At 55.3% G+C, this 24,238-nt stretch overlaps 1 protein-coding gene across 1 annotated transcript; it reads left to right on the top strand.

Moving 5' to 3' along the window:
- The first annotated feature begins 20,295 nt into the window (after window positions 1-20,295).
- On the top strand, window positions 20,296-23,805 carry PHF24 (PHD finger protein 24). Its single transcript, XM_062513656.1, has 7 exons — window positions 20,296-20,664; window positions 21,767-21,952; window positions 22,399-22,477; window positions 22,584-22,786; window positions 23,118-23,284; window positions 23,467-23,604; window positions 23,709-23,805. Exons 1-7 carry the CDS (start codon window positions 20,296-20,298, stop codon window positions 23,803-23,805), a joined length of 1,239 nt encoding a protein of 412 aa, XP_062369640.1.
- The last annotated feature ends 433 nt before the right edge of the window (window positions 23,806-24,238 follow it).

The following is a 24,238-nucleotide window of genomic DNA, read 5'->3' as shown; positions in this document are numbered from 1 at the left end:
AGGCTTCTCTCCCTGTGTCGGGTCTATGCTACTCAGACTCTCAGATGAGCAAGGCTCAGCTGCACTCCGCAGGAGTGGCAGGGGGAAGGGAGCAGGATAAAGTCTGGAGCAGTAAGGGCTGAGGTGCCTGATGCCCCAGGCTGAAGCTGCAGCCCCACTGCAGGCAGAGGAAGCACTGCCATGATAATCACCAGGCACTGGGTGGGCAAGGGATGCAGCACAGGGCATGAGTCAGCCTCGCAGGGATGCTGACGTGCCACCTGCTCTGGCTTAGCCAGGCACTTTGGACACAGGGGCAAGTCACCACCTGCAGAAATTTGGGCAGCAGACAGTGTAATCTCTCCGTGAACCACTGTACTAGTCCAGAAAGGTTCACAGCTTCAGGTCCAGTCTTTTTCCTGCTCTGTGCTTGCTGCTTGTCTCCTGGCTCAGCTCCAGATTTGAGAGGACAGCAGGCATGGCAGCATGAGGTTGGCTCCTGTCCTCAGCTGTGCATTAGCATGGTGTGGTGGGAATGGTCTGATTGTCATGCTCCTTGGGAAGGATCAAAGCTGGTTCTGCTGCAGTTTCTGCTGCCTTGCAGACTGCATTGAGAGGGGCTGGGAGTACCAGAGGCAAACCAGGAGACCCTAGGCAACTTCTCCTTCATCCATGAGAAGTATCTCACATGCAGTGTTCCCCAGTGACAGTCACAGCTCTTCAAGCTCCACTGCCTGGCTTGCAGCCCCAAATCTCTCAGTCCTGAAGGGCTTGGGGGCAGTCAGGACCTGCAGGCAGTTGGCTATGCTTGGAGAGCCCAGCCAGCATCCTTGTGTCATGGCCAGCCGGCTGGGAGGGAAGAGTCCAGGTCGTGGGCACTCACATCAGCCTTCTTTGGAAGGATCAAAGCTCTTCCTCTTGCTAGCTCTGCTACCACTCCTGCTGCCTTATTGGCCAGGCTGGAAAGGGCTGCGGTGGGGCCATGGGCACAATGAGAGTGCACAGGGACTCTTCCTGGTGCCAAGGCAGACACCATCTGTGCAAAGGAAGCTCTCACACACGATACTCCCCAGCACTGGCTCCTGGCTGTCACACAGAGCATCATGGGCCCTCCCAGACAGGGGTCTTGCCTCCCCACAACTCCACAGAAGCAGTAGTCCCCCCCTCCACAAACTGTGGCAGGGAACCTGCCAGCCATAGCAGATGGCACCCCTTCCCTTGCTAATGAGCCAGCAGGATTTAATTCCTACCTCCCATTAACACTCATTAGAGTGTCACTTGGCCATTCTTCTGTGTCTATCACATCTCTGTAGCTTCAGCTTCAAGATGTTAATTTAGGGCCAACTCTGGGGTGGCCACCATCCTCCCAGCCACCCTCAGGTGTGGCTGCCTCACTTCCTCCCATGTGGTGAAGTGTGGGTCTTAACAGATCCTGCTAAAATTTAAGCGGGTCCTAAGAGGGGGCAGGAACAGAACAGCACACTGACACCCATGGAACAGATGGGTAGATACGGTCTTAACCTGCAGACAAGGTCTGGACTCAGGGCTTTCCCGTGGTGTCCCCACCCTTCCTGAAATCCCACAGCCCCACTGCTTGGGAATATGCAGCCAGAACTACCACAACTTGTTAGGGGACAGAAGTAGGTTACTTTCTGCCACGCATAGAAATGATGTGATGCATATTCATCAGTTACGGTTGTGCAGAGATTACAACAGTTGCATAAATTGCAGGTTTAGAGATCATCAGCTGCACTCCGTGACTTTTTCAGGGCTTCCTCCCTTGAAAAAGAGATGGAAATTGGAGTCATCTCATGAAAAATAAAGGTCAGAGCTTTAAGTGATGCCTTAGAAAAGTTCTATTTATTGTACATGTTTTGCACCCCTCAGGTGAACAATTCAATGATCACAAGCCTCATCTTATATTTAAAATTGAATTTATCAGCTATAATCACTGTCAATACATTTTTATTCTCAAAAATCATTTTACTGAACTATTCACAGATATGATGGAAACAAATTGAATTTGAAGCCCTGCCTCACAGGATCGATGCTAAGCAGGTCGCTGCATCTGTTTACAAAGGGAAAATATTCTTTCATGCAGCTGCCTTTGAGCATAGTAAAGCCCAGGGAGCTTAAAAGCTTTGAAAAGTGGAGCGGATTTGGGGATTGATGCTCTGCAATCACCCATGAAGGCAGGAGCTTGGGGCAAAGCTGTCCCAGGATATCCACTACTGCCGTCAATTCCCTATTGAATGAGGCTTTCCACCTCAGAGCCACTTGTCACAAGCCTCACCATGCCACTGGCTTGAAAGTCTGCCCCAACCACTTATCACCAGCCCACCCATGTCACCCTCTCTCTAGTGTGTACCTCCTTGCCAGCCTTGCCACATGATGCTGGAGCCCTCTGAAGTGTTGACAGCTTGATAATGACTTCACCCAGCAATGAGACCACTCCCACAAAACATAACACCCCGTGCAGAGATACCTGTGATAACCCCCAAAATTATCTAGGTTCCTCTTGACCACAGAGAATTAGGTTAACCCTGAGGGGAAAATGTGCCTATACATGACAGATGGGTCTCATCGGAAACACCGAATTTTGGACACAGTTGGAAAGAAAAAAGGACTGAGAAAACACCGAAGTGAGCACTCTCTGTGCAATACAGACTCTGGGCAGTCAGCCCCCAGAAAATACTGATTTCTGCTGCCTGCGTCCTCAAAGAGCTCCAGCACTGCCAGCTGCACATAGCAATGGTCAGCTAAGCTGCTGACCACTCACTTTTTCACACTTTCAACCACAGCTGGATCAGTTTTCTATCCTGAAAGCAGTGTAGCAGATGAAGTATTACTTGTCATTATGTTGGAGAGTGACTACACAGCAACTCAGAGCAACTGGAAGCATTTCAGTATTCTTATGTTTCGGAATATCTGTTATCACAGAAAAAACCTCCAGGCTCTTCACAGCCAAATTTTTCATTAATTTTTCATCCAAAAGAAAAGTTAATATCCTAGTGTAAAGATCCTTGTTTCCCCAAATGTGTCATTTATACAGGACTTAGGAAAGACTATGTATTTCGCAAGCAGGTGCTCCAAGTGCCTTGGGATAACACTACAGTTCCTTTATTGCTCCTGCAGTAACCCCTGTATGATCATCTGTATTTTTACCACCTGGTACCAACAGAGGAAGCTGAGGGAGAGCTGCTGTTAGGAGCAATTCAGGAACAGCTTCTACAATTTGTGCATTTCCCCCAGTGCCAAGGAGCAGAGATAATAACTTCCCTCAATCTGCTGGACACTCTCCTCCTAATGTAGTCCAGGATGTGGTTTCCCTTTTCCACGACCAGAGTGCTCTCTTGGCTCTCGTTCAGCCCAGCATCCACAATAACACACAGGTCCTTCCCACCATCGCTGCTGCTCCACACTCTGCTCCCTGCCCAGGATCATCACACCTCAGGGCTGCACTTTGCATCCCCCTTGATGAATTTCAGGGTCTTGGTGTATACATTTATCTAATCCCTTTGCACTGAGGCTGTGTCAGGTGTCAGCCACCCTCTTCTAGTGGCACCTGAGGCTTGGCTGAAGGTTCATCCCCTGTGGGTATCCCTGTGGCTGATGGAAAACCCTGCGCCAGCCTCCAGGTGCTTCAGTCATTACTGACCATCCACCAGCTGTCGAGCTGTTGGTGGTGACCCTAGGAGTCCAGCACAACTTTCCCTTGGAAAATCCTTGCTTGCCCTGTGCACACTGAGAAATGGTTTCTGAGATGTTGCCCCATAATGTGTCTTACAGCAATTCCCACTTCCTGTTCTGATCCTCACCAAGTCACTTTTCTCTCTTTCCTAGAGAGCACAGAGCCCTTTGACTCCTGCATGGATAATCCCCACTCCCCAGCCCTCCTCCTGAGCCCATATTGCAACAGAAATCACAGAAAGTGGGGGTCAGGGACCACAGGATGTCTCTGTGCACCCTCTGCTCTGGCTGAGGCCAGGCAGTATGTCCCAGGCAGACAGCAACGCCCTAAAATCTCCTTCTGGATGATCCATCTCCAGAACAGAATAAAGATTTGGGTGCTCCAGCTGCGACGTTTCCGCACAGGCTGGAGCTTTGCATCCCAAAAGCAGCCTCAGCTAGTTTTATACAAAGACGTTAACGAAATTCAGGATATCTTGGTTTTGAAAGCACTGCATAATTGCAAGCTGTTATTGTCTGAAACCGCATTTGCAAGATGCAGTCTCAACAGCCAGGCAGCCTGGGGAAAAGAAGCACTTGTTCAGTGTGGGAGAAGCTCCTGCAGAGGATACAATACCCTTGCCAAGCATTCACAGGCCTACAGCTGCCCAAGCACCACAATTTTCAAGCAGAAACTTGTGGACAACATCCTACTCAAATTACCCCCAGCTCTTGTCCTAAGCTCAGGGGTTTTTCTGTTCCATTCCTCTGTATCCATACAGAAGCCTTCATCGCACCCTCATAATCAGGTAGCAAAGCCAATTTTTTTTTGCAAAGGGGCAGGACCACAAGGCCCCCACTCTGAATCACAGCACTCAGACAGCTCTGGCAAAGCCTTCATGTATATGTTTCAAACCCACTACTGCTGCAGACTGAGCCCTGCTATGCAAGCACTTGTGACTCCTCCTTGACTCTTTTTCCTCAACTGTGTTGAAAAGCAGAGACAAAAACTGGGAAATGCTGAGTTTGATCAGGTACTGGAAAAGACACGAAGGTGAGCATTGCTTCAGGCATAGGATTCAGTGAGGGACTAGAGCACCCCAGGAAGAGTATGGCTGGGTTTTTTCTTCAGCTTTGTTGTTATATTTAATCCAAAAAGCTCAACTTTTGGGCAGGATCCTACATCTGCTCAAGCACAGATCAATAGCTCAGTAAGGGTTCAAGTGACAAGTTCAGTCTTTCCCTGCAGAACATCCCTCAGTCAGGAGAGGTGGCCACATGTACTCCCCATCATTGTCCTATCACAAATACAAAATCCATGCATATCCCTTCCCCTTGCCCTCACTCATCCCAAATTTGGAGGACTTGTTAGGTTGTACAAAGCTTAGACTGTGCCTTCTTGATATCACTTGGCCTTGGGAGCCAGATTTTGCAATGCATCCATTTCTTTGTGATGTGTAGGACAGTCCTGTTTGAAATCTGACCACAGACAGATGATCCAGTATTTGTGGACAAAGAGCCAGGAGCCATAGACTGACTTCACTTTGGGGCATTCCTCCTTATGGCTTGTAGGTGAGTGCAGGCAGGACTTTCTGGAATGTGTATCCCAGGTGCTCGAGGATGCCTGAGGGATGAGGATAGCTCAGAGTTGGACAACATCCCTGCCAAATGATGCAGTGGATGCTGCAAGTCTGTTCGTGTTCAGTGGGATATCAGGTTATGGGGAAGAGACCCTCTGCTAAACACAAACAGCTGCAAACTCACCGAGTGGCCAGCATCCCCTGCCCCTGGCCACCACTAACCCTAGGGGAGGGTGGCAGGGCTGGTGGCCAGGCACAGCTCTGCATGGCCTGGCAGCACCAGTGTTAACTGGGCTCTGCCCTGGCCTGCTGAGAGTGCACAGCCTGCAGAGCTGTGTTTCCAGAACACTCCTTGCAATTACATGCCCTGCCACAGTTATTAATATTTATTAGGCTCAATTATTCATGGCCTCTTTAGGATCCTGTTGTTTAAGTCCAGCTTGAGATCTCCAGGCTAGCAATCACAAAAGTTGCTTTCCAGAGGAATTACAGTAAATCAAGCTGTTGGAAATGTTGCAAGCAGATGTAAAACTCACAGACAGAGCTGCCCAGAAAAGAGCCTCATGTCCAGAACTCAGAGGCCCATATGTGCTACATACGAGCTTCCTGGGGTGGGATGCAGGGTCGTGGGACACCAGTTTCCTTCTCACTGCCATCTGCACAGCGGTCACACTGACCATCTCCTTCTGAATCTGCAGGGGAGAACAGCCCAAGAATAATGGCTTGGAGGTTTTTCCCTGTAAAAAGGACAGATGGTAAGGATGGAGAGAGAAGCATGATGTTTGTGACAAAGCAAGCAGCAGCTAGGAGGTTACAGCCTGTCCTGGTGGCTGTGGCACAACTGTGACTGGGGAAGTCCTTGTCCCAACTCCTGACTGGTGTTTGGTCCATAGTGGGGAAGCACCCATGGGCAAGGCACAGGATCCAGGAGGGATACACCAGGGTATCCTGCCCAGCAAGCATCCCACTGAGACCTCCTAGACTGCCCCATCCATGGAGCTAGGAGCACACACACAGCCCTGAGGGGAAGCATTTGCCTTCCTGCCCTGTTGATGCCCAGATTTGCACTGTGGCAAGGTCTGGGTGAGCCCCAGAACCCAGCACTGAGCACAGCAGTCCCTGACGTTGTACAGGAGGAGGCAGGGGGTCTGCCCACACAGCATCTCCAGCAGATGAGAACTGCCAGGGCTGCACTCTGTCAGCACAAATCCATCTGGGCCACTCAGAGGTGCTCAGCAAGGCTGATAAGCTAACTGTGATGGCTGAGCTGTCTCAGGCTGCTTGCAAAGCCCAACACAGTCTGGGCAATCCCAGAGCTTGCCCTGCAAAGCCTGGGCTACACTCCTGCTGCTGACCTCTGCATATGCTCTCTGCCTGAGGTTCACACTAGCCATCCCACAGACTATGGCCACTTTAGCAGATCTTGTCACCACAGAAATAACAGGTGGGACAGGGAACTTGCAGGGCCACAGGAAGGAGGTGTAGTGTAGGCAGGGTCCCCCAGGCCACTGGGCATGGCGCAAGTTCCTGAAACCCTTGTGATGAGTATGAGGAGACAGTTTCTGGTGGTGCTGGCTGTTGAGTCATGTGAAGATCTCATAGATGCCTGGGAGAGGAAGGAAAGAGCTCATTCCAGAGTAACAGACTTCTTCCAGCTGCTTCCCTCTATAAGCACTGGTCTCCGAAGAGCTGGCCCCTCTGAGGAGCCAAGCATTTCAGGGAGGAGGTGCATGGCAGGCAGCACAGTGTATGGGATCTTCTCCAGAGACCAAGAAACTCCTGAGGAGCAGCCTTGCCCACAGCAACTCACAGCTGAGCCACATTGCCAGCATGAAGGGATGGAGCAACTCGCTCAGCACAGAGGAGGAGGAATGGGGGCTTCAAGGGAAGCAGTCTTACATGTTGAAGACTTAGCAATGAAAGGGGGAAAGGGACAGTCTGCCTCTGCTCCATAGCCAGAGCCATAGCCCTATGCCATGAGGCTCACATAACACTCAGGTGGGTGTCAGAGCCCAGCCAAGGGATTCTGGGGGGAAGAGGAACAGGGCAGAGGCGATCAGATGCCAGAGTAAGGCCCATCCCAAAGGACAGGATGCCAAAAAGGCCACATGTCACCCTCAAAAACTTGGTTTCCTTGTATGTCATCCTTTCTCTGACCTGCCCTGCCTCCTTAGCATCTTCCCTGTATACTTGCAGCAGCTGATGTCTCCTGTCCATGCCATGGCTCTCCTTTGCCCAAAATCTGCAAGTAACTGCTCTGCTCCAGGCTCTAGCATGGCTCAGAGTATAAAATTTTGATCTGTTAAATGGGTTTTCAGAGGAAGCTGAATGAACTGGAGAAGGGAACACACATCCACACCCATTTCCCCTCCTGGGGCAGTTCTCTTGCCTGCATCATGCAAGCCACTGCTGAGAGGTTGCAGCAGGGCTGGCAGGCAAAGAAGGGCTCATGCCATACCAGTGCTGGCATGAAAAAGCAGCACAGAGCCTGCTTTGCAGAGCTGGAGAAGCTGAACGGGCTGATCCAGCTCACAGATAGGTCAAGTGGGGCAAAAATGCAGATTTGGAAGAAGAGAGGAGGGACAGGATCACAACCAAGGAGCAGGGTAGACAGTCATCCCAGCTCCAGAAAGCAGAGTAGGTACATGCTAGTGGGGGCCAGTGCTCCTGGGAGCGGGGGTCCTACTCTGTACCCTGGGATGACAGCAGGTTGGGGACAAAGAGGGGACAGACCCTCTGAGCTGTAAGATCTACCCCACATCACACCCCAAGCCACCTTTTTTAACCTCCTCCACCGAGCCATCCCACCAGCTGCATGCACCACCACCCCAGCCAACTTTGGGGGTGATAGGTCCCCAGAACCAGCACCCACCAGGCATCCTCCATCCTGCTCAGGGTTCTGGGTACCATCATCTCACATCCCTCCCCTCACCTTGCTGAAGAAGCCGATATGATCCCATCCCCAATAGTGCCCCAGACAGTCTCCAGCAGGCAGGGGCAATTTTTGTTCACCAAAAAGCCTCTGAGTCCCAGCAAGAGCTGTTTTAATCAGAGCTTTCTGCCCTGCAGGGCTCAGCGTGGGGTAGTGAAAGAGGCACAGGCAGCCCTTTAACTCTCTCCGCTCCCATCAATTCTCTGTTTGGCTTCCTCTTCTCTTTTAATTCACACACACCACCCCCCTCCACCCTCCCCCCCCCCCCCCCCCCCCCCACTCCACATTTCAAGCCTGCTTGGTAAATGTTTGAAAGTGAAGCTGATGTGGTTGGTATGGCAACACCAGGCTGGGGCCCTTGCTTGAAACCCCAAACACACAATTAGCTGATTAAGAGGAGAGGCAGTGGCATGCTGGGGCTCTGATGCTCTGCGGGGCTGTTCCAAATCACCCCATCAGGGGTGCTTGGAGGTTCCCAAGAGGGAAGACAGGGAGCGTGCATAGCCCCTCACATGGCTTGGAGAGGGAGCTTTTTCAGGAAGACAGTCTGTAGGATGCTGCAACATGAGAATAGGGCTGATGGAGATGCCAAAAGCAATGTGGAGCCACTTGCTAGCACCGTGTCCCTGTCCAGACTGCAGCATCCAGAAGTCTGGGACCACTGCAGGTCACACCAGGTCCCATCTGCATGTTAGAATAGGACCCAGCTGTGCCCCAGGGGAATTCAGGCCAGATCCAGCACTCAGAGCTCTCAGCTCAGAGGAGATAGGGAAGGAGCTGCGTGGAAGGAAAGAGAAAAGAGAAGGAGAGACGCATTCCTCTGGAGCCAGATGGGCTCTGCCTCCAGCCCTGAGTGCTGCCTGCTTGTCTCCAGCCCCCCAAACAGATCATGCTGCCCTTGCCAGCAGGGCAGAGGTATTTGGCTTGACTCTCCTCTCCTCTCCTCTCCTCTCCTCTCCTCTCCTCTCCTCTCCTCTCCTCTCCTCTCCTCTCCTCTCCTCTCCTCTCCTCTCCTCTCCTCTCCTCTCCTCTCCTCTCCTCTCCTCTCCTCTCCTCTCCTCTCCTCTCCTCTCCTCTCCTCTCCTCTCCTCTCCTCTCCTCTCCTCTCCTCTCCTCTCCTCTCCTCTCCTCTCCTCTCCCACAGCTTTATTGCTCACAGAGTGGCTCAGGAAGGCAGCAATCATCCCAATGACAGCCCTGGTTAATGAAGTCGGCCTTCATTAGGCATTTCCGTTCCACTTGAAAAGCTCCTCTGTGAGGATGCTCCACCGGCAGAGATGGAGGATGTGGGGATGAGTAAGGTTGCAGGGTGACAGCCAGGCTGCTGGCTGGGCAGCAGGAAGGGCTGGCATTCCTGAGGGGCTGAGTGCATGTCCTGCAAGGTGCTGTGGGGTTACAAACCCACACCCTGCACCCACCCACAGTATATACCCAGCACTCCCCCCACCAACACAGCCTCAATCCTTCTCCCCATTCTCAGGGGTCATCCTGCTCTCCAGAGCCCATTAGTGTCCTGAGGGACATGTCCCTGCACCAGTCTCCACTATTTGACTACACCCATGCCCCTGCTTAGGAAAGGAGGGTCCCTGGAAAGTCGTGGGGTCAGACTTAAATTTTCTGGGACTTACAGGTGGAGCAGAGGGGATAAGCTGGGATGCCCACTGTCTGAAAGCTGCCTGGAGTGGTTCTGTGAAGAGAGTCATTTAGCTGATGCCTCCTAGCAAGAGTACTCCTAGATTAGAGAGCTCTAAATTGCTCATCTATTATCTGTCCAGAGGGAGCACCTTCATCTCATCAGGGCCATGCTTGGCAAGTCTCCAGCTGCAGGAACAGGATCGAAAGACCCACAGCTCCCCGCCCCAGCTGCTCTGCAGGGACCTGCCACTCCAAGGAAGGGCATCTCAGGATAAGCACAAGCTTGGTGAACACCTTCTTGCAGATCCAGGACCTGGAGTATATCCTCTGGGCAAGATGGGTTGCTGGCTTCCTCCCACCTCCTTCATGTTCCTGCTTTCCTCATCGCTGAACCTTCCCCTCAGCTCCTCATGGGGTATTTTGGCACTCAGACACTGACAGACCACATCTTTTCTCTATACTCTCAACCCAGGTCCTAACAGTTGCCTCCACCAGCTTTTCTCCCTTACCATAGGATGAAGGCAGCTTATGGAGGAGCAATGTGAGCAAATGACTGCACAAGGGAACAGAGTACTGAGCACCTCACATGCTTTCCAAGGCTCAGAGCCTTGGTCCTGTAGGATAAGGGAACAGCCAAACTGTGACTGCAGGACTACAGCATGGAGCAGACAGTAGCATGCAGCTCTGGAAATGGACAAGTGAGAAGATAGATGGGTTGAATCTAGGCTGGATCTTCTCCTTCCAGCAGCTGGAGAAGCTGGTACGATACACTGCCTGCTCAGAGATGTATGTTTAGCAGATCTGGGGTTGCTATGGCTCAGCCCAGCAGATGTAGAGATGTGGCAGTAGGAACAGCAGCAGAAACAGATGAGGATGAGACAGAAACAGTACTCAACTCTGTACCAGGTCAGGGCCCTGGAAGGAGCTGAAAACACCCTGGGAAGCACAGTGTGCTCATGCTCCAGGAGAGGTTGTTGCATCAGGCTGGGCTGGGTGCACTCAACTCTGTACCAGGTCAGGGCCCTGGAAGGAGCTGAAAACACCCTGGGAAGCACACTGTGCTCATGCTCCAGGAGAGGTTGTTGCATCAGGCTGGGGTGGGACCTCAGACACAATGTGCAGCTGGACAAAGGAGGGGTTACCCCCATCCACACAAAGTGGTGCCTGGCCATTCTGCATCTGGAATTCTGCTGTGAATCCAGATAGACCTCAATTGCAAACTCCTCGGTCCTGTGTGACTGACAATAGACAGACAAGTTCTACTCCAGGCTTTTGTACTGGGGGATTTTTGAGTACCACAAAAGCTGTTGGGGGGAGTGGGGGTGGTAGGGGGCTCAGCAAAACCAGCCCTTGTACCCTGCCAGTGTAAACAAGGCTGCTCAGTAATGATGTCCAGCAAGAGCTCTGCATTCTGGGACAGGAGGGGAAAACTCAGAACACAAAAGCTCAATGCCACAACCAAGAGGCACACAGCCAGCATCCAGTGTCTTAACCTACTTTGGGTTTGCTACTGCGTGGCTGCTGATAGGGGACAAAGGAGGTGCTGCACCCACGGTGGGCACCATCTGGCAGCTCCTGCTTAGGGCACTCTGGCTACTGAGGGAGGGGAAAAGCCAGGATGGTCCCTGTCCCCACCAGGGGACATCATCCCAAAAAACACAGCAGGATGAATGCAGGGAGCAGGAGCTCTGGAGCAGTCACCATCCCATCACCAATTTGCAGTGGTAATAGCACTGCAGCCTCACACACACACATCTGGTGGGGGCATTGGTGGGGACATGACTGGGAGAGGGAAGGTATCAGAGCAGCCTGGGATTCTCCAGGATCCAGCTTCCCAAGGGAAGCAGGTTTAAACCTTCAGGGTAGGTAGCACAGGGCTACAGCTCCCCTCCACCCTCAGCTTTGAGCTGCAGGGAGCTGGAGGCTGTGAGAATCGATGGCTGAGCTGTCAGGGTGTGGGACCAACAGAGGACAGCTGCACCACTGTAGGGAGTGAAAGGCAGTGTCAATGACCGGGCCTTGATGTGGGAACATGACAAACAGCTATCAGCATCCTGCACAACCCCTGACTGATGACCAGGAGTGTGATGGATGGCCATCAATGAGCCTGTGTGGATGTCCAGAGGCAGGAACAGACGACTGTCAGCAGACATGAAGGGCAGCTATCAGCACGTGGCCTTGGGAGGTGCTGTCTGCAGCCAGCACCGGGACGTTGCCTGTTTAATTGCCAGTGGAGAGGAGGAGCATATCTGTAACTGGGACCAGCTCCATGGGTAAAATCCTGAGCTCCTTTCCCTGCATGAACACCACACACATGGGGGGCATGGACTGTGGAGAGAGCCAAGTGTGGTCTGCCTCACCCACAGGTTTGCTCTTGCACCGTTTATTCCAGGTGATGGGTGATGCTCTGCCATTCTCTTCCTGCAGTCTGACACAGCAGCCCTTCAGGCAGCCAGTTTTTATCCAATTTCATGCTGATTTTGGTATCATCCTTCCCTCCTGAAACAGCTGCCATGAGGGGAGTCGATGCCTCTCCTAACCCTCCCTGCAGCGCATCAACACTATTATCTCCATCAGCCAAACTTGCAATCTCCCGAAAAAAGATACCTCGCTATTTTGACAACTTCTCTTTTCCATCACCCCCCGCTGACTGGCAGGAGCGCCGGCTCGCGCAGGCGCGCCGAGGCTGCCGTTCCTGCCAAAACTTGGGGTGCCCTCCCTCCTTCCGTCCCCATCCAAGGGCAGACCCCCCGCCCCGTGTCCCCTCGGCTGCCGGGCGGGCGGAGGGGTGCGCCGGGGCAGCGCACGGCGTTCCCCGCCGCAGAAGCAGCCGCAGATGGTGAGCCCACACGCCGCAGCAGCCAGTGACCTACACGCGGGCGTCATGCGAGATTTTGGAGCGAGGAGAGGAGCTGACGAAAATGTTCACTGCCGCTGCAACTCAGCTCTCACCTCCGCCCCTGCAGCCCTCCTCCAGCAGACCGGCGCTGCCGGATCCCTGTCAGGAGCTTCTCCAGCCTGTTGCCGGTTGTGCCGCTCCAGTGAGCAGCCAACCACGCTGTGGCTTTTCAGAGAGGACAGGGGATTGTGTCCTCCTCCTCCCCAAAGGGTGCGAGACGATCCTTAATCTGGCACAGGGTGTCCTTGCAGAAGCGGATGTGGGCTGTAGCTGTCATTCTGGGGGACAGCGCACCTGCCTGCGGCAGGATCCCCAAGGCCTTTGGCAACTGGAGCAGGAGTGGGTCTGGAGCTCCTCCTCACCTCTGCTTTTCCAGGAACCACTGCACTCCGCCCCGGGACTGTCAGGACAGAGCCCTCCGCAAAGAAGCACTAAAAGCTTTCACAGCCTGCCCACACACTCCTCTCCAGTCCTCTGGGGCCAAGGTTCGTCTGTGAAGATATTTCCCACTGGCCCCCTTACAGCTGGAATCCACTTTCTCCACCCCACGGCCATCCCAACATTTTTCCACCATGTTCCCCTGGCCAAATAATGCAAAATGTGATTCACCCTTAAGGGAGGCATTCCTGAGGAAGGATGAAGCAGAGGCACCTTAAGCCAGGCCAGGGCACCCAGAGACTCCATTAAGGCTCCTGCAGCTGATGGAGTGAAGCAAGACAGGACCTGACAGTCACAAGCAAAAAACAGATAAATCCTGTCTCCAGCCTGGCTCTGTGCATCCCCAGCCATGAGGAAGGGAGCCATGGATCTGAGACCAGCTCAGATCCCAGCAGAGCACCCAGATGCTGCCTTTCCCAGCCTCTGGGTATGTTTGCAGGTGACATGAGCTGCAGATGGTCTCGGCTTACTCCTAAGTGAGCAATGGGAAGGGTCTATAATGAAGATGTGGGTCTTGTGGAATCAGCGTCAGTGCCCATATGTCTAGGGAGGGCTTGCACAAGGTGTAGAAGAGCAGTTGAGGGTCAGGAACCATCCTGCCACCATTATGTGGCAAAAGCATGTGCAGTCTGGTCCCCTCAGGGCTGCCCTGTCCCAGTGACCTGCTCCTGGGGATGCAGAGAACTCCAGGGGTGTTGGATGCTGCATCCTCCACAGGATTTTTCAGGGTGTAGAAGACTTCAGGGATAGTGCTGCCCATCTTCCAGAAGCCAGGAAGCTTCAGTCATCAAATGGCTCTTAATCCCAGGTCTCCCACTCCATGCTCCCCATGCCCTCTGTATGGGAAAGGAGACATCCCTACCTCTCCACTGCTACTCAGTGCTGTCCACACATCCACTGTTCTGTGGGGTTGGCAGACCCAGGGTCTGATAGGACCTGCCCACTGGAGGGCACAGAGGCTGGCAGGGTCAGGATGTCAGGCTGGGATGAGGGGCTGTTCCTTCCAGGCAGTATCCTGGAAGGATCCTGGAAGGAACAGTGCAGTGGGACTGAGCAGAGTTTCCCTATTCCCTGCTGTGTCCAGCCTGGCCAAGGAGCAGGGCAGCCCTGCAGCATCCCCACTGCCCAGGCCCCTCTGTTCTCGCCTTCAGCACAAATCCCAAGCCTGGATGGAAGCTGGTCCTGGAATTGCTCAGTCTGTTTCACCCTAAATCATCCCCATATAGACGTGTCTATTCCTGAAGGGGAAATCACAGCCCCTTACCAGCGCCACCCCCTTCCAGTAAGGTGTAAGGGGGCTAGGTGACCATCTCCACCAAGCTGATGTGGGGTAGCTGGGGATGCATGTGGACTAGATGCTCTACTTTCAGAGGTGCTGCATTAGAGCTGTGCCTTTCTCTCCCCACCAGCATCCTCTCTCCTGCTCCATCCCCTCCTTCAAACACCCGTGAGTCCCCAGCCCTGCTGCAGCCGTGTCCTGTCCACCCAGATGATATATCAAGTCCTGGGGAACAGAAGAACAAAACACCCGGGTTTTGCATTGCACTGAGCACACAGGGCTGCACATAACCAGCAGCCACCGTGCCTCTGCTGCACCACAGTGTGGGAAGCCTGCCTGCAACACTGACCAGCAGGCACAGGGTTAAAGCAGGTGCAGGTAGCCTGTGACTGGGACACACTGGTTTGGGGAAAACCCCGCAGCAAGGACAGATGAGACCTTTGCTTATCCTTGGATGCAGTCCCACCTCTGTAATCCTTGAGTTTTTTTTCTGAGAAAGGCGGTTCAACCCAGGGGGCCAAAGGAGATGCAGGGAAAGCTTTCATTGGTATCTTCCAGCACACGTCAGCCCGGTTAAAAAAATCTTCGTTTCTCGGAGAGCTTTTTAACACAGCTCGGGCAGCAATTGGTACAGGGACAGCAAACCAGGCTGCATCTGCTCAGCCCCAATCACAAGCTCCCTGCTTCCTCTGAGTGTGTGTGTGTGTGTGTGTGTGTGTGTGTGTGTGTGTGTGTGCGCTAGACACAGGCATCCGCTCACAGCATCTTGCTGCCTCCTGCATCCTCCGGCAGCAAGTGCAGGGCTCTGGCTTTCCGGGTACCACCCTCGCTGCTCCATCCCCTGACAGGGATTTGCACGCGGGGCACAGCATGCAGTGAACACCCGCGGCTGGAGAGGGGCTCGTGGCCAGAAGCAGCGGCGATGGACCTCTTGTGGACTGCTGTCTAGGGCTCGTGTTCCCAAACTGACCCTGATCCTGGTAAGTGGGGCTTTTTTTGCCATTGTGGATGCTTTGCTGGGTGCGTAGCAGCTTATCCCACATTGTGTCACCCTTCGCTGGGTTCCCCCACTGTCCCCGGGATCCTGGTGCCAGGGAGGGTTACTAGAGCTCCTGGGATGGGATGCCTGGGAGTGGGGATGAGGATGGGGTGAGAGGGTCCTGCCCAGGCATCAGGGTCCTCATGTGGGTAGTGGGGAGAGAAGCTGGGGAGGGAGAAGAGAAGGAGAAGTGCAGAGCTGGTCAGGAGCTCTGTCTGCTGCAGAGGAAGGGACTCTGCTGTCACGGTATTTTCATCCCCCCCTGGGAGATGAAAGAGTGCGACACACCTATAAAATCTGTCATAGCGCGGCTGGACGGGCAACCTGATCCAGCAGGGAGAACAGCCACCGGTTTGGTGTCCCCAGGACTGGGACACAGCCTGCCCCTCCCCCCCGCCCCACAGCCCCACTGGACTCCCACAGCCCTGCAGAGGGTGGGAGGGCCACAGCCCTCCTGCCCCATGGCAAATGGATCACCTCACAGCAGCAATCCCACCAGTGACACAGTTCTGGCATGTGCTGTCTGTCCGGGAGAGGGGACAAGGGGATGCTACCAGACCCCCGTAGCCATCTGCAGTCAGCTCAAGGAGGTGGAATGTAATGTTCCCTGAGCAGAGCCTGCTGTCTTCGCAGCCTGGTCCCCCTCACCCCAGGCAGGCAGAAACTGGCAGGGTGTGCAGAGCTATGCTACAGCCATGGCAGCTCCTCCCAGCCCTGCTTCACACCCTCTGGACTGAACCCTGGGACCAGGCTGCCATGGGCTCTGAGGTCTCAGGGTTCTCCTCCCTGTTGGTAGCCCACCCCTCTGCCCCCAGGGTCCCTAATGCTGCTCGAAGTAACGCACAGCAGCACCAGTGCAGGACAAAAGACCCAGCAGCCCGGTGAGGGCAGGGAGGAGGCCTGGCCCCCTGGCAGCCTGTGGGGACCAGGCACATCTTTCCCCCCAGTGAGGGAGCCTGCTCCTGGCACAGGAGGGGGTCCTGCTGCACGCACACCCCTGATGCATCCCTTTGAGAGTGGGTGCCATAGACCCTGCTCAGGTGTGCTCCAGCCCAAGCACGTTCTGACCTTTCATTTGCTGGCAGGGCCTTTCACTGAGGACACACTGTGGAAGCAGGTAACAATCAGTCCTACAGACCCTGTGGCTCCACACCCCCATTTCCCCAAGCCATGCCACAACAGCTCACCCTGGACGCACAGCCCCCCGAGAAGCCCCCATCCCACACCCCCACTGCCACAGACCCCACCCCACTCCCACAGCTGCTGCAACATCCCTGCACCCAAAGACACCACGCACCCCCTTCCCACAGCCTGTGTAACACCCTCCGTGGGCCGTAACACCCTCCCTGCGTTGCCAGCCACCCCAAAACACATCCACCCCTCGCACCTCATCCACCCCATAACACATCCAGTCCTAACACACTCCCCCTGTGCTGCTCCCTGACACATTCATCCTGTGCTCCCAGCCACCACACCACCCCAGCTGCGCCATGCTACGCCCACCTGTGTGTCACCCGCCACCCTGCACCCACCCCTACCCTGGCACCCGGTAACCCCAGCACAAGCCACGCGTGCTCTGCTGTTGGCACAGAGGTTTTGCAGCCATGCAGGGACCACCGCCTCTGTTTGCATGTGGATGCTCTGCCCTGTTTCCTTCTCCTGGGGTGCCTCCATGCTAGCCACCATCTTTCTCCCTATTTCCACATAACACAGGCTTAACACAGGATTAACTCTCTCCAGCTGCACCACCCTCGCTTCCATGCCTCAGTTTCCCCCATGCAGAGAGGGAAAGATGTGTCCATGGGTACTAAGAGGATGAAGTGCTTTCTGGCTCAGTGTTTTGCTGCAGGAATGAAGCAGTGAGGAGCAAATCCAAAAGAGAAGAGTGAGAGGAGCAGGTGTTGCCCAAGGATCAAGGAAGAGGTGCAGAGGACTGGAGGCAAGGCAAGGGAAGGGGTTGGAAAGTTTCCCGCCACCCGCTGTAACAACCCCCGGTGCTGGCAGGGCTCAGTGGAGCCAGGTGTTTCCAGGCAGCTCCTGCCTGTGCCCAGATTTAGCTCCTATGTGGGGGCGACCTAAAAATAGCCTCACGGTGCAGCCTGGCAGCAAGGTCGAGGCCCCCGCACCTCTTAGGTCACAGTGAAACAGGTGGTGGTTCTGTTTGCCTCGGGGGTGGACACAAATCGCACTGGAGACACCTCCCCCCAAGGACATGTGGGGACGCAGGGGCTGCTCGGGTGTCTGGGCTGCTTCGAAACAAGATTGCCCCTGGTTCTCCCTCCCCAGGAGAAAGAGGAGGACTCCTGAAGTCTGGCAGGACCCCAAGCCATCCCAGGTTCTATGTGAGGGTGAAGTCCCACCCTGGAGCCAGCTCAGGCAGGGCATGGGGCACAGGCTAAAAGGGGTCTGGAGACTGCAGAGCAAGTTTAGGGAGCAAGTTTTAGGGAGCAAGTTTGGGGAGCAATGGGGCCTGTGGAAAGGCAGCTCTGGAGGCTGAGATCAGGGTGAAGCCATTCAGCCCTGGATATGCAGGCAGGGTCCAGCCGTGCAGCACTAGCAGGGGCAGGGAGGCCAGCAGAGCTGAGAATAGACACAAGTCGTGACAGAAGTGACACTGTCCACTGTCCAGGCTCCAGGCACACAGCAGATGGTGGCAGAAGACACTCAGGGTAGGCTTGGGAGAGGAAGAAAAGAGGGAGGTGGGCTGGGATCTTACAGCAGCAGCACAGTGCAGGTGGGTGACTATGGTATGAATACACAGAGAAACTAGATTTGAAGGGAAATATAGCACACCAGCCACCCTTCTATTTGTAGAACCCTGGCCAGGCTGCCTCACTGCACTGCAGAGTGGCTGGGGTTAGGGCACCCAGAGCTCAGCAGCACCGTGGGGAGAAGCTGCCAGCATGCTGGGTTGAGGAACACTGGAGTAGGTACCAGGGAGATTGGTGTGCTGTGAGCCACACACCTCTTTTCACTCTTCTCTGTGAGCCTAGCCCCTCTGGACCCTCTCCTCCCCAATTCTACCCAAACCTAGGCAGGAGTGGGCCTGGATCTGGCCAATGCTTGGTGGTGCAGAGACCTACAAAGGCAGATCTTGGGGGGATTTCCCTGTGACTTCTCCAACTCTCTCGCTCGCAGGCAGAGCTGCAATGCTGCCCAGCAGCAGAGCTGATCCTGACCACGGCAGACGTGATCCTGAGCCAGCCAGGCAGAGGGTGGTGGCACGGCGAGGAGGTAGAAACACCCAGGTGTTTTCCTTCCCACTGGCACAGCCGCAGAGATGCTGTCGCTGTGGCTTGGACACGTGCCTCCAGCTCTGCCCCGCTCCCACCTTTGCAAAGCCCCGGGAGCTGAAGAATCAGCATCAGCTCCGAGCCAGGCACTGCGGCCAACAGGTGCAAGTACCCCGGCCCACACACACGCACGCTGCTGGGACCCCCACGCGCAGGACAGGGCCCACACGTGTTGCAAACCCGGCTCAGCGCGTGGGAATCTGCAGGCAGATGGTCCCGCGGTGGTGGGGAGAGGCTGGGAAATCACATGCGTGTGCACGCAGTGGTGTTTACCGCCTGCCAGCATGCTCTGCTCTGCTCCGCTCGGCCCTGCTGCTGCGGGGTACCTGTAATTACCCTGACCAGGCTCCCTGCCACAGCAGTGCCCGCGGTGTCGAGTCCTCCCGCAGGCAGTGAGATCCCGGCGGTGTGCACGCGTGCTGCTAATTATCCCACTACCTGGGGACTTCCCTGCTGAGGCTGGCAGGGCAGGAAGATTGCTGCTCCAATCTCCCTGCTTTGCCTCCTGGTCCCTGGGCATCAGCTGGAAGTGCCTCTTTGCTGCAGCATAAAATTAGAGAATAATTAAGGCTGGAAAAGACCTCTAAGATCATTGACTCCAACCATTAACCCAATGCTGCCACGGCTGCTAAGTGTCATGTAACAGTTTTTAAATGCTTCCAGAGATGGTGATTCCACCACTGCCCAGGGCAGCGTCTTCCAGAATACAACCCCAGTATGGCACAAGAGAAGCCCTTGAACCCATGTGGGGTGGTGCTGTGCCCCACGATGCTGAAGGCCAAATTCTGCTTCTCCCCAGCTTCAGCTCATACCGAGTCAGACAGAGTCCAACTTGTTATTGCTGCTGCTTGTTGGCCTCCCCACTTTATCCTAAGTTGATCATCCCTTGGTACTGAAGCCAAATGTCCTTCTTGGGAACCATGCATCCCTGTCTGTACATTGCTCCCCTTCCCTCTTGCACCATCACAGTCTTCCAACTGCTGGCCCAGCCTCCCCACATGGCTCCTTGCAGGATGCAGGATGCCCAGTGATCACAACAGCAGTGCGCACACGAGCATGTGAGTGCAAGAAAGGCAGCTGAGTCAAGAGGAATTAAGGAAGGTAAGGGGTCAGCACCAGACCTGCTATGATTTAGTCCTGGGCACTGCTGCAGGGAGGACATCTTTCACCCTTGACTGGCCACAGAGGATGTCTTCATGGCAGAAAGGAGATGCACGCAAGAAGGGTTACAGCTGGTCCTAGTCCCTCTGGGTTTTACTGATCTGGCATGGAAAAGGCCTGGATGTGTTTCTTGTTAAGCTGGAGTCTATAGCAAGGGTGGGGAGGCACCCCCAAACCATCTCCCTGCCTTTTGTCCCACTTCCCACCCACTCAGACCCTCCATGGCCAGGAATCCATCTCTCCACAGCCATCATCATGACTCCGGTGTCAGTTTCGCACAAAGACCCCATTTCTCCCTGCCCTGAGCTGCTCCTCATGCAGCTAGGGGAAAACCACTGGGACACCCTTTTGGGGGTCAGGGACATAGCACCTTCCTTCCCACTGCAGAGCCATGGGGGTGCTGATGTCCAGGAAGCAGACGGTGGAGAGGGTGCAGAAGGTCAGCTTGGCCGTGTCAGCCTTCAAGGATGGGCTGCGGGAGCAGCCATCGACACGGCGTCGGGCGGAGGCGGGGACCGCACGCCAGGGAACGCTGGAGCAAGAGGTGCAGGAGGGAGAGGAGGAAGTGTTGGCAGGACCTTCCCAGCCAGAAGAGAGCAGTGCCAGCAAGGCAGCCTGGGAGCGGCTGCGGGATGGCCGGGGCGTGGAGCCAGAGGAGTTTGACCGGGCCAACAGGTTCACACCACCAGCCTTCATCCGACCCAAGAGGGAGCTCCACGATGATGAGCCCCCGGACATCAGCCTGGAGCAGAGGGAGCAGGTGAGCTGATGGAACCACAGAGATGGTGTGGGAGGGATGGGGACAGGGCTGGAGGTGCACAGGGCTGTACAAGCACCTGAGTGTCTGCCAGGCAGTGGCAGTCTTGCAAAGCCCTGTGTAGCTGGCTCAGTGGGGTAGGGTGCCCGTGGCCAGGCTGAGCAGGTGGAGGTGCCACACTGGAAGGGGGGTGCAACTGTTCAGATATACCCTGGAGGGACCCTGGGGTGTCTTGAAAAGAAGCCACAGCTGCACATGGGCAGCTCTAGGTCTGGGGAAGAGAGGACAATTTGACCTACATGTTATTCCGCCTACAGTCAATCAGCCTGCAACTCAAGCCATCCCTCCATACCTGCAGCCCCTACATCCCTGCCCATCTACAACCCAACAGCTTATTCACCCATGCCCTCAATCTGACAACCCACTCATCCATACCAACAGCCTTACTCATACAGCCACTCACCCAAACCTAAACCCCAGCCCACCAACAGCCTTATATAGCACTGTAAAGACACAGAATATCCTCAGTTGGAAGGGACACATAAGGATCATCAAAGTCCAACTCCTGGCCATGCACAGGACACCCTAAGAATCACACCATGTGCCTGAGAATATTGTCCAGGCTTGGTGCTGTGACCACTGCCCTGGGGAGCCTGTTCCAGTGTCCAACCATGCCCTTAGCTAAATTACTACATGGCATAACCCAGATAATATATCCAGGTAAGTATCTCTTTGGAAGTGGAAATGGAAATGTGTGTGAAAACCTTACAGCTTATCCATCGACACTTACAACCCTGAAGACCAGCCAATGTACAACCCTACAGTCCAACCACCCACATGTACCATACTGCAGAGAACCTATGACTCCACAGCCCATCGACTCTATAGTCAGACCCATCCACCCATCATTCATCCCCACAAACACACCCACCCTCCTCTAACTTGACCAGTCATGTCCTTTACAATAACCTCTTCCCTATTCCAGCCCCACACATTCCCATCTTCCCAGTCCTCTCTGCCCTCAGCATCCACCCCCACCTGCAAAGTACCACCTAGACTGAGAAGTCAAGCACCTGTCCACACTGCTCTGTCCATCCCTCCCCAGATTGTGAATGATGAGATGTGTGAGATCTGTGAGGTGTGGACAGCCGAGAGCCTCTTCCCCTGCCGCATCTGCCACCGGGTGTATCACGACGGCTGCCTGCGCCGCATGGGGTACCTGCAGAAGGACAGTGCTGTGGAGGTGACAGAGACGGCGCACACCGAGACAGGCTGGAGCTGCTACTACTGCGTAAGTGCCTGGACTGAGGGACACCAGGCTGCTGCTAGGTGGTGGGTGATCCCCAGAGAACTGTGCCCCACATGGACATGAGCAGGGTCCCATCTCACCACCTGGTCTGGGGCAGTAAGGGACATGCTGCTCTTCAGTTCCCACCACCCACCTTGGCCTGATGGGGTCACCAGACACAGGGGACAGTGGCCCTTTGCCACCTTCCCACCTCTGCAGACATCTCCCCAGGACCTTGGCGGGGGATGTGATCCCATGGGCAGAGCTGGAATGGCCAAAGCCCGGGGAGGGGAGCCATCCCACTGCAGCACCCTTGGGTGACACAGCACAACGTCTCTCTGGGTGTCCCCACTCACTTGCTTTCAAGGGATACCAGTGCTGCCATACAGATGTGTGTTCTCTCCACCCCATGTCTTTGCCTCATGTCTCTTCTCTGCCTCCAACCCCAGGACAACCTCAATCTGTTGCTGACAGAGGAAGAGATGTACAGCCTGATGGAGACCCTGAAGAACTGCAAGATCATTCCAGGTGTGAACCCCACCATGTGGCAGGTCCCAGATGACTGCGGGAAGCAGCTGGGGAGGTGGGTCCCCCCTTCTTCCTGGGCATAATACAGCTAATCTGTCCCCTGCAGAGAGCTGCCTGACCCTGGATGACTTCCTGCACTACAAACACCAAGTGCACAAGCAGCAGTTCGAGCGGACCATGCCCGAGGCAAAGGAGGAGCAGGCAGCCCTGCAGTTCAATGCCCTGGACCCCGACAAGAAGGGGCAAATTGAGTGGCAGGACTTCCTCTCTCATGAGTCCATCCAGCTGCTGCAGAAAATACGGCCACAGGTATGGTTGTGACATCCAAGGCTTGCTCCCATGGCTGTCACACATGGTCACAGCACCCAGGAGCTTGCTACCACAGCCAGCAGCTGTGGTAGTGGCACCTGGGTCCAACACTCACAGCCACAGCACCCAAGGTCAGTGCCCATGACCAGCACCTATGGTCACGGCACCCAAAGCTGGCTCCTGGCTCCTACAGCTGACGGCCAGGGTTGTAGCACTGGGGGATGACTCCTATGGCCATGGCACTCAGGGTGGAGACCCCTACGGCTCTGGGAATATAAGGACGGAGGTTCGCATGGGATGAATGCTCCATTCCGTTTCTCTGACCCCCTAGAATGCCCTTCTGCGGCTGCTGACACCCAAGGAGCGAGAGCGGGCACGGGCAGCCTTCCTAGCCCTGGACCAGGACAATGACGGCTTCATTGGGGAGGGTGAGTGCCGCCAGGCCCGGCACACCTGGTTCCGCAAGCACCAAAAGGAGATGCTTTCCTGCAATGTCAGGTGAGGGGATGCCCACCCTGGTGTAGGGGTGATATCCCAGCTGGGATTCCCACCACAGCCCCAACACCTACCAAAGGGTCTCAGCACACAAATGGCTGCCCCCCCTTCCTGCCACCTTCTCTTCCATGGCTCCTCAGCCCTGTGCACCCTCTTTCCCCCACCACCACCATTTCGGGTGCAAGGAGCGGGGATGAAGAGCATCCTCCTTCTTGCCACAGCATCAGCCATGTGGGGCCCATATCAGAGGGCAGCCCTGCCAGCAGCAGGAATGGCAAGAGCCCGGAAAAGATCCTGCCAGCCACAAAGCAGGAGGAGACCAGGTGAGGCAGGGATGGTTGGGGGGTGGTGGACACCTCCATTTCAGGGGAAGATCCTGGGGGAGCAGTGTTGCCAGGGTGTCCAATGGGCCCACATTTGCCCACAGGAGCATCGACTGGCCTGGATTCCTGCGGGAGAACGTTGCCTACATCCTGGCCGCGCGCCCCAACAGCGCTGCCCTGCACCTGCAGCCCCTCGCCTAGAGCCAGCCGCGCCTCGAGCGCACAGTGCCACGCCCTCACCCCCCGCGGGCACAGCCGGGCACTGATTGGCTGGTAGGGAAGTGGCCATGCTGCCCTCTGCCCCGCCTTCCCCTTGGATTGGCTGTCAAGAGAATGGGCGCCGGGCTCTGATTGGCTGAAGGAGCGGGAGTGGCTCTTGGGTGTCTGATTGGTGGGGGGAAGCAGGGCGGGGCAGGGCGCGTCCCCACAGTCCCCCCATGCCCTGCAGGGACCATAGCGGGGAAGGGTCCTGTACCTGGGGTCACCATGAGGCACAAGGGGCAGGGAACATGCTGCCCCCATGGTGCCCATCCCCACAGCACCCAGGGATCTGCAGACAGAGCAGGGTCTGCCCTGGATGCTTGTGGGGTGACAGTGGAACCCAGAGCACCCGTGTGCCCCAGCCTCCCACAGT

The sequence above is a fragment of the Cinclus cinclus genome, chromosome Z (assembly GCF_963662255.1).
Source record: "Cinclus cinclus chromosome Z, bCinCin1.1, whole genome shotgun sequence".
NCBI classification, from domain to species: domain Eukaryota; kingdom Metazoa; phylum Chordata; class Aves; order Passeriformes; family Cinclidae; genus Cinclus; species Cinclus cinclus.
This window is presented reverse-complemented; position numbering and strand designations above follow the sequence as displayed.